Source organism: Pteronotus mesoamericanus, unplaced genomic scaffold (genome assembly GCF_021234165.1).
Source record: "Pteronotus mesoamericanus isolate MK-2021 breed Mesoamerican mustached bat unplaced genomic scaffold, CSHL_Meso_final scaffold_1186, whole genome shotgun sequence".
In the NCBI taxonomy this organism is placed as follows: Eukaryota; Metazoa; Chordata; class Mammalia; order Chiroptera; family Mormoopidae; genus Pteronotus; species Pteronotus mesoamericanus.
The window spans coordinates 12955485-12965159 of NW_026555302.1; the positions used below are offsets into that span (position 1 = coordinate 12955485).

At 41.8% G+C, this 9675-nt stretch overlaps 1 protein-coding gene across 2 annotated transcripts in view; it reads left to right on the plus strand.

Moving 5' to 3' along the window:
• The window catches only part of KIFAP3 (kinesin associated protein 3), a 106193-nt gene extending 98970 nt beyond the window's left edge, over positions 1-7223 (plus strand). Inside the window, exons 20-21 of one of the 2 annotated variants that reach the window (XM_054587793.1) lie at positions 2025-2093; positions 5591-7223. In XM_054587793.1, coding sequence (XP_054443768.1) covers positions 2025-2070 — 46 coding nt within the window. In that variant the 3' untranslated portion in view covers positions 2071-2093; positions 5591-7223. The remainder of the gene's footprint in view (positions 1-2024; positions 2094-5590) is intronic. The other variant, XM_054587792.1, reaches the window with a different exon arrangement.
• Positions 7224-9675: the final 2452 nt, after the last annotated feature.

The window sequence follows — 9675 nt, forward strand, 5'->3', positions numbered from 1 at the left end:
TTCACCAGCTTGCTCTATATACATGGACGGGTTCAGAATTTCAACTGTGTAGTCTAATGGAGGGGACCCGAATCCAGAAATTACTGTGATTGTTTCAGGACAGTGAAATCCCCAGGGCCTGGGGAGATTATAAACAAACCGGAGCCTCTCTGTAGAAATATATCCAAGCTCAAGGGCCAAGAGACAGTCCAAATAAATATATAAATAAATAAAACCTGAACTTGGACACAATAAAACAATTACAAAGCTCATAAAGAAAGGACTGTCATAAAGGAAAATTGTTAGGTGCAGCAGTAAGAGTTAGGATGCCCATGAACTAGAGTTAATACAAAAATCCCCCTGAGACTAAAAAATATAAGAAAAATAAAAGGATAGAAAACAATGCAATGATAGAAAATGAAAAAGTACTAACTATACCATCGTCACATAAAAATATAATTAAAATAGAGTCTGGATATGGTTAAACAACAGATTAAGATATGTAATGAGAGAACTGGAAATGGAATGATATTACAGGAGCATCGATAAAGTGGATTTTCTTTCATTTGGACTAAATTTGTGACTGTTTTACATGCACTTCCCCCATCGTCAGTGCAAACTAGTTTTTACCAGAAGCATCTCAGAATAGTGATTAAATTGAAAGGATCTATATCTTCCTCCTTAGAGCTGACAGATGTCCTTTTCCTAAGCTTTTTTTAAGAAGTCCCACATGAGTACTTTAAACACAATTTCCGCCTAATATTTGTCCCCGATTTGGGGGAAATATTACCTTGATTTTACTAAAAATATGATTCTAGTATTTAGCCATTTAACTTTATCCCAATAAAAGGAAAACTGATAATCATGCACATAAAAGTGTAAAAGAAAGCTAAATGGGAAATGACCGCTAAATCTGGTATAGATTGGTGAAGCTCAGTAAAAGACCGCTTAACTGCTCCTTTTCTCACTAATACCGAAGCTCAAGTCCAAAGCAATAACTACCACCTCTGAGCCGCCTAAATATATATATTTACTACATACAAGTCGCTGGCAACGAGCCGCTAGTGGCAGTCGGATGAGCATTGCAGGGGCCGTCAGACAGCAGCAGCACCTTAACGCCCACGCCCCTCACATTCCAAGGTCCAAGACAAACGGTGTCTTCTATTTTGATAGGCCCCGTGGTCACAAAACTGCATGTGCATGATACATGTTGGCTCTGAGTAAATTACTTCACAGTTACAAAATGAAGACACTGATTGTATGGGGAAGCAAGGGAAAACCACATTCTATCAATGGTAAATATGCTGAAAAGTTCAAGTTTGATAAGGCTTGCTTTATAACTTTGTAAAAGCACAGTATTCAGTGAAAAGACCAGCTCGCCATCTAGTGGTTGTTCTGTAAGTTACAAACATTTAGATCTAGATTTAGTAATTACTCTACAAATGTTAGGTGTAATTTTATAGGCATTATCTCATTTGATCAACACTTTGATTGTGATTTTGTGAGTATAGAAGAATAGCATGAAAAATTGTCTCTTCTGCCAGAATGTTCCGCCCTTTCTGTTGCATACGGAGGCAAACTGCTACAGTGGATTTCATCTGCATGGAATACCACAGCCTCTTAGTGATTGGATAAAGCATGTTCTCATATTAAAGGGGCAAAAATTGTTTTATTCCCAATTAAATATAACATAAAATTCTCATCCAATTTTTATATTCATTCCCTTTAGTCCCAGTTCCCAAATAGTACATGTATAACTAAAAAACACATTTTAAAAGGAAAAATAGTATTTTGGGCCGTGAAATCAGACGAAGTGTAGATGGAGAGCATTTCTGGAAACGGGTCCAAACAACAATCCTGTGAGGCTACGGAGCGAGAACGGGGCTCGGATTGATTTTTTTTTTCTTTTTTTGTAACATACACTAATATATTAATTATTTACTGTGCATTCATTTTGCTGGCTTGGGAATTTCAAAGAAGGACAGGACTTATGTTGCTTTTATCTAATTTTAATAAAATAATGATAATGCTTTTCACTTACGCAGCACTTTTCATCCAAGGATTCCAAAGTGCTTTACAAACATGCACTAATTAAGCCTCCCAAACAGCCAGAGGTAGGTGGCTCCCTTCCCTTCCCGCAGGAATGTCCGCTGTGGCACAGGGGCTCCCCGGGGGCCTCTGAGCACCTGGGACCCCTCGCGGGCTGCCGTCCCCTTGTCATGTGCTGCATGTGACGCGTCACTTGTCATGTCTGGGTTTCTCCCTCCCATCCCCCCATCATCTCAAGTTTAGAATTCTGTTGAATGCTGTTAAAAATGTTTGAAGCCTTGTAAATATTACAGAAATCTCAGCCTTCTGCTTGCTGAATGCTAATTAATCTTTAAATATTTTTAAAAAATAAAATCCAGGTGTAGTTTTATATTTGTTGATGAATATCAAATATAAATTTTGTGTTTATGAAGAACTTATCATCTTGCTTTCTAGGTACCCTCTCCTATTTGTCTTTTCACAACAAACGGTAACTGTTTTCATTGAACTAGAATTACACATTTTCAAGAAGAGATCTTGCATTTTGGTATTTTTCTAATTTAAAGGTCCAAAATTTGCTGTGTAGACATTGAAGATAAGGGCTAAGTGACACTACAGAACGAGCCCTGGAAAGAAGAGTGGGTCTAGTTGTGGCCTGCTCTGACCTAGAGGGACACCAGCTCTCATGTGTAGGCTGGGAGCACCAGGAAGAGGGTGTGTGCACCCAGGGACACACGTGCCGTGTGGGAGTAAGATCCTGTACCAACAGCCAAACAGGCACGCTCCCCTGTTTGCAGCACAGTCACACGGGCAGGGCCGGGTGCAGCCTGTCCCAGCAGAGGCGCCCTGGTCCTCAGGGTCCCCAGCAAGGGCACGCAAGTGCCCTTGACACTGTTTATTCCAAGTCTCAGTGGGTCAGAAAGCACAACCTCTGCTGCAACACCTCCCTTTTATGTTCATGGTTTCTACCCCTTTCCAGAAGAACTTACCTGAAGAATCTATCTTCTGTTTAAAGGAAAACTTATGGTTGGGCTCTCCTGGTTTTGAACCAGATTCAGCATTAACAAGGCTAGTGCTCACCCAAGGGAGAAAGTAGAGTAAATAAATGCCCACATGTCCCAAAAGAATAAAGTTGGTTTCAAATTTTCCTCCTCCTATGGAAGTTCAAGACCTTTTGTTCTTGACATTGTGTGTACTACACACACATCTCTGCATAAATAGAACTTAATCACAGGACATTTGCAGGCTCAGCACCTGGAACTCTGATCAGAGTCCTAAGTTCTGCCTTACTTCCACTGACTTGGGGTACAAATCCTTACCAACAGTGTGACTGACATTTTTATAAAAATGTAATATGCAGCTGTCAACTTACAATGAAAAGTATAACCACCAGACAAACCAGATAATGTCGAAGTGTGTTCCTCACCCTGTTGGCAAAGCCACATGGGAAAAGAGCGATCAGAAGTTTGCCTATTGCTGATCATAGAAATGAAACAGGGAAAGGCTTGCAGTCTGAGTGTATCATGACCTCCGGCTCTCAGAACCTTTATTAAGGTTCCTTCCTCAACGAGGACAAGCCTGCCAAAAAGATCAGATGCTCCTGGTGTGGCCGTAGCTCACCCTGAGAAATGGCTTGGGCGGGGTCCACCACCGTTGTCCCTGCGGAGCCCCATGGGGTAGGCTGACTCCCTTCTGAGCATCACCTCCCTCCTGGGGCTAGAACTAGTCCCGTTGCTACTGTTGCCCCATGAGAGGTTCTGCTTTGAAGGTGCCTTTGCATGTTTCTTCACCGATCTGCTATGTGCTGCTTCTTTACAACTTCTTGAAAGAGATCTTGCTATAGCCCCTAGACTGAGAAACACAGACAAAATTAACTTGAATTTAACCAAAGTCTTCCGCTCAGCCTCAGAGGAGATGCTTAAAATATATATATATATAAGGAGTGGTAGAAGGCCAGTAATAAATAGATGAAAAAGGGACATGTTTCAATCCACAGGCTATACAATCACTGTATAAAGTAGAGAGTTGTTTAGATACATGAACTTAGCCTCAGTGCTTCAGGAGAAAAGTGTTCAACAGCCAACTTTTCCTCCGATTTTAAACTGATACATGTGTATCTTAGCTCACAGACTCCATTAATTTCTGAAATGTCTTTGAAGCCACCTCACGAGTAATACTTCCCTTCATCATAAAAGCTAATCTCATGGGACCAAGGTAGGAGGGGAGTGCTAATATTTTGCCATCTTAAGATAAAATTCAGGCTTAAAAATTTCAACCCACATTCAGAAGTTATAGATGGAGCCCAAAAATTTGATTTATTCAGGATCACTCACTGAAAATGCTAACCTAAAACTTATGTTTTAGAAATTCCTTTCCCCTGAGACGTAGATTCACATTAAATAATACACCCTGTATGTATTGTGACTCTTTGCATGTAGTATTATGTCCTATCCCAATACACTTATACTCGTACACACACAAATTATTTAAAACCTTAATATTTTAAGTTGCTTCTAAAGTGTTTTCGTCGCATTTCGAGTCGTGAGGAGGAAGTTAGTGGCTCTGTGAATGTGTTGTTTAGCTCTGTCGAGATTTTGCTGATGGAAGTGTCTCCCGTCGACTCTGACCCCACACCATCCGGGCACGCCTGCTCTCTCCGCGCTCGCTCTGCCTCGCACGCAGCCCCCTCGACCGGCGCGCCCGGGCGCCCCTGCATGAGCTGTGCATGAGCGCTGCCTGGCGCGGGGAATGCCTGTCCTTTCGCTCAGGGCTGGATAGCTCTCTGGTCCTTAGAAAGTGCTTTGGAGAGCGGACTCTTGTCTAAATAATGTGTTAATAGATGAAAGAATAACTTTTAAAGAGTAACAACCAAAGGTCATCCATTGTCAGGTTATCTTTATAACCGAAGGTACTCTTCAGGCTTCTGTTGTTTCCAAAGGATACACTGAACCCAAATTGAGAATTAACTTGCTGTTACTCAAAAGAGACCTGTACTACTGAGCAGTTTTTTTGCACTGAGGAGTCAGAAGAAGCATCGCAGGTCAAACCTGGCCAACTTTGAAATCATGTAGAGTTTCCTGCCTTTTCCCTTTACTCACATGTGTGTGAGGGTTCGGCCCTGAGTGAGCGTTCACTGCTAGAAGTCAAACTGCATGGCCTTACCAAGGGCAGGTTAGCCTGTATCTTCATATGAAAGAGAGCTCTTTGTAAACAGCAAGACACAATTTCCACAAGCCCTGTTGTTCCCTGGCATCGTACTTCTGATCATTGCTAGCATGTAAAATCTCCCCGTATTCTGGCATAAAAGCCATATACGAATGTAATTGACTGAGTTTTCTTCTGATCTGTCCTTCACTTTGCTGTGAATGGTTACCTGATGACAATGGTTCCCAACATCTTTAACACACGTTATTAGAAGGAAATATTTTTATACACATCTTATGGCTATATTAATTTTTTTAAGGATTAATAACATCCATATAAATTGCTTTCACTGCTAGGAAGAGAGTCTTGAAGGTGTAAAGTTCCAGGCATTGTGGATGTGTGACAAATCATTAACTTACATGTCTTTTTCTCCTTTCAGCCTTGGCATGGATGGCTTTGGCCAGTCGGTGGGCGTTCTGGGCCGCCCGGCCACGGCGTATGGCTTCCGCCCCGAGGACCCTTACTACTACGGCTGCGGAACGCGATGAAGGCCGCCTTTCCGTGTGTGCTCTTAGATTAGAGGAAGCATGTGTGGGTTGGGGTGGCTTTGACTCTTGGGCTAATAATGCATGTTGATGCTAGTGCGGCTCTGTGTTCCTTTTTATTTTTCGTGTTGTTAGCTGCAGATTAACTCCACCCCTTTGGTCCTGTGCAACGTACAGTGGATGCTTGACACTGCTCACTCATCAGACCACCTCTTGATGCTGGATAGCGTTTCCCATGAGACTCAAAAACGAATCCTGAAAAGCAACTAACTATACTGGAAAACAGACACTACATTATGTACATTAAGTGACGAATTTAATTTCTATTAAAAAGCATAAAGTACAAATGAATTAGAGAAGGTCATGTATTTCTATTTAATGTGTTTCATGAGGAGCTACATGCTTACATAGGGTGCACGTGAACTTTATTTTTCCCTGCCTCCTTTCCCCACTTACAGACACAAGCATTTCATGTGATATGTGCTACCCTGAAAATGTATTAAAGGATGCCACATTTTTATTCCTTGCCATGTGCCTAAAAGGTTGCTTCCCAAAGTTATTAACTAGGACTTTTCAATGAACCATGGAACGTGTGCTGTAAGTTATGTGATATATGAGTACTGTCTCCTCAGCCATTGAAATTCATGTCTTTATGATTTTAACATAGAAAACCTGGGGCATCTATTAGTATGTATGAAACTAGACTAGTATTAGGCTTTTAAATTTTATTATTTGTGAAATACAAAGTATGGGGAAGCTAATTATAAGTCTCACTGAGGAAAACTAAGGAACAATATTTTGCTTGCTATAATTCATGTTATAAGATAGATTTAGTTAATAAGAAATGGAAAGACATTCTAATTAATAATGAGTTTTGAAAATAACTCAGTGTTACAATGCTGAACAGTTACTTAAAGCAAATAAAATGGCCACAATCAATAGATATTTTCTTGAGCACTTGCTGTGGAAGGAACTTCGGAGCCTTTGGAGGGAATGCCCAGGTCAAAGGCAACTTCTGTCCTTCAGGTTTAAGTTTCCTTGACCTACCCCACTATCAGCTTGATCTATATTTTAAGTATAGAATAGTAACGTGGAAAGAGCCTTTGCAGTAACTCAGCCCATCTACCTATTTGAGAAACCAATCACATGAAAGTTTTGAAATATAATCAACAGATTTTTATAACTACCTCCCATGTTAAGGAAATGCATATGATGCTCTGTGAATGTAAGATATGATTTGTGTCTTTGAACTGACAGCCTAATTGTTCTTTCTGAAAACATACATTTGTCAGGGTTTTTTTTTTTTTCTCTTTTATTGATTCTAGAGAGAGGGGAAGGGAGGGAGAAAGAGAGAAAGAGAGACATCAACGTGTGGTTGCATCTTGCATGCTCTTCAGCTGAGGACCGAACCATGTGCCCTGACCAGGAATCGAACCTGCGACCTTTCCCTTTGCAGGACGATGCCCAAACAACTGAGCCACACTGGCCAGGGCCATCTTAGTTTCTATTTTAATCATATAATATTAAAGCTGGAAATGGCCCTGAAAGCAACACTGTCTCATTCGTTCTGTTGAAAACTCTGTGGCCAGGAGAGATGAAATGATTTGCCCAAGCTTCTCTATTTGGTCAGTGACACAGCCTGTCCGCCTGCTTCCAATCCAGAACCTCTGCACTAAGTATCGCGCCTTACCATATGTCATATGTACAGAGGGTAAATACACATAATACATGTAAGAAGTGGCATTAATAGAAAGACAAAGCAAAAACCCTATAGCCTAACTTCCCGCATAGCATTACAGAGCGGTTCAGGAAGAACATCATATGAGGCATCTAACGCACAGTAAGTGTTCGACACGTGTAACTACTTACACTACGCGAACTTGTTTTATTTTTTCTTAGAATTTACAAGTATCTGAATTTATCTGTGTTCACTTACATGCTTATTGTCTCTCCTTCACCTTACGTCTGCCCCCTACGATGTGAGGCCTGCTGAGAGCGGGTAATTTGTTCATCTGCTGGCCCCGGCCTCTCGCGCAGAAGCTGGCCCCGGGTGAGCCCTTACTAACGAGCAAGGTGTGAGTGGCAGGCAAAGTGTTGAGTCGTTTAGCTGAACACCAGATGCACCCGCAGCAGCGTAATACTTAACTGGTGGCAGTGGGCCAGGGCCCTTGGAAGAATGAAAGTAACGTTCCTAGCACTAAGCTACTGGCACACCTTCAGCCTCTATTAAAAAAAAGCTTTATTTGGGTCCCTCAGGCAACCCGCTTTTCTGCAGTAATTGTTCCTCATTTCTCAGTGGTCAGCAGAGTGCATGGGTGTGTGTTAAATGCCCGTGCACTGAACATGGTTTGTAACGTGAGGCTACAAGTTCTAGGACACTTGTGTGCACAAAGCCGAGCAATACTTCTTAAAACAACACGGGTGTCGTGGTGTCTGCAGCTTACCCTAAATTCCAACAGCATAGGCGGTGTGGTGCACTGTGTGGGCTAAATGGCCCGAGGCAGGGGCGTCCAACCTTTTGGCATCACACTGGAAAAAGAAGAGTTGTCTTGGGCAACACTTCAAATACATGGCGACACAATCACAAAAACTAGTGTTTTAAGTAAATTTACGATTTTGTGTTGGGCCACATCACAGCCATCCTGAGCCGCATGTGGCCACAGGCCTCAGGTTGGACACCCCTGATCCAAGGTACGCCCTTGAGGCAAGCAGCCTTCCATAGTCAGGAATGTGCACTCCAGAAAGGCCACATTCCAGAGAGGGAGCTGTGAATACTTTCATCACCTTAATTTCTGATGACAACAGATGTTTTGCTAATATCGTAGTGTCAGAAATGTGTTTTTATTGGCAAAATCAGTTTATTATCACTATAAATGAGGTCCAAAAAAGAATCCAAGATAGGTGATTTGGCTAAAATATTTTAGAAAATGCTCTCCACTCTTGAATAAACAGGGTCGAAACATTCAAGGAGACCTCCACTGTTGGAGATGCCACCTGTGGCTTTATCCCTAATGGTCCTGGCTCTGTCAATGGTCTGAGAGATTTATGGTTGCCAGATGCTGATGCTGAGGACGACCACGAGGGTAACAGAATCCAGCCCTGGGCAGTGGTACCGCTGCTTCTCAACTTTGTAGAACAAGGTGGTGATCGGAGCTCCTAGAACTGCTCCCTCCAACATGGCAGTTGCTATTCATACGTGACTACTGCGCATGAAAATATGGCCAGTCCAGATTATAAAATATAAACATCCTATTTTGAAGACAGTACAAAAATCTCAGTATTTTTATACTGAGTTTATGTGCAAATGACAGTCTTCTGGGTCTACTGTGTTAAAACTATTCAAATTACCTTCATTCTGTGGCTACTATAAAATTTAAAATTACTTGTGTGGCTCGAATTCTGTTTCTGTAGGACAGCGCTGACAGTACAGAGAGCTCGGCTTTCATCAAGCTATTAGAACAAATTAAATACTATTTGCATCGGTCTCCTAATATAAGTATTTAATACATTTCTGAGTAAGGGGCAACATTTGGTCTGCTACTTGATTTCATTTAACCTGGAGAAGACATTGTGGGCTCCTTTATCCATATTAAAGTTTCAGCTACTGTTATCGACCATAAAGAACCTAAAAGTTTCAGATGATGGAAGGATTTGGGTCAGCTGTCACTTGACAGGTTGTAGACGCATTGAGTAGGAGTGATGACGGCCACGACCATGCAGAGAAAAGGAACAGAGACTATATTCAGTTTGAGTCATGTACTTTTAAAACTATTGCGTGCATTCACTTTATTCTCACAACAGCCTATTAAATAGAAGTCATTAATGTTAATTACAGGTCCCAAAGAGCCAGAGTTCACTCCTTGCTGAAACAAGTGTAACTTCAGACTTTCGGTCGCCAGCGCTCAGACGCCGTTCGAACGCACGACTTCGGGCCACGCGGCTCAGCCAATCAGCTCTGCGGCGTGAGCGACGTCACTGT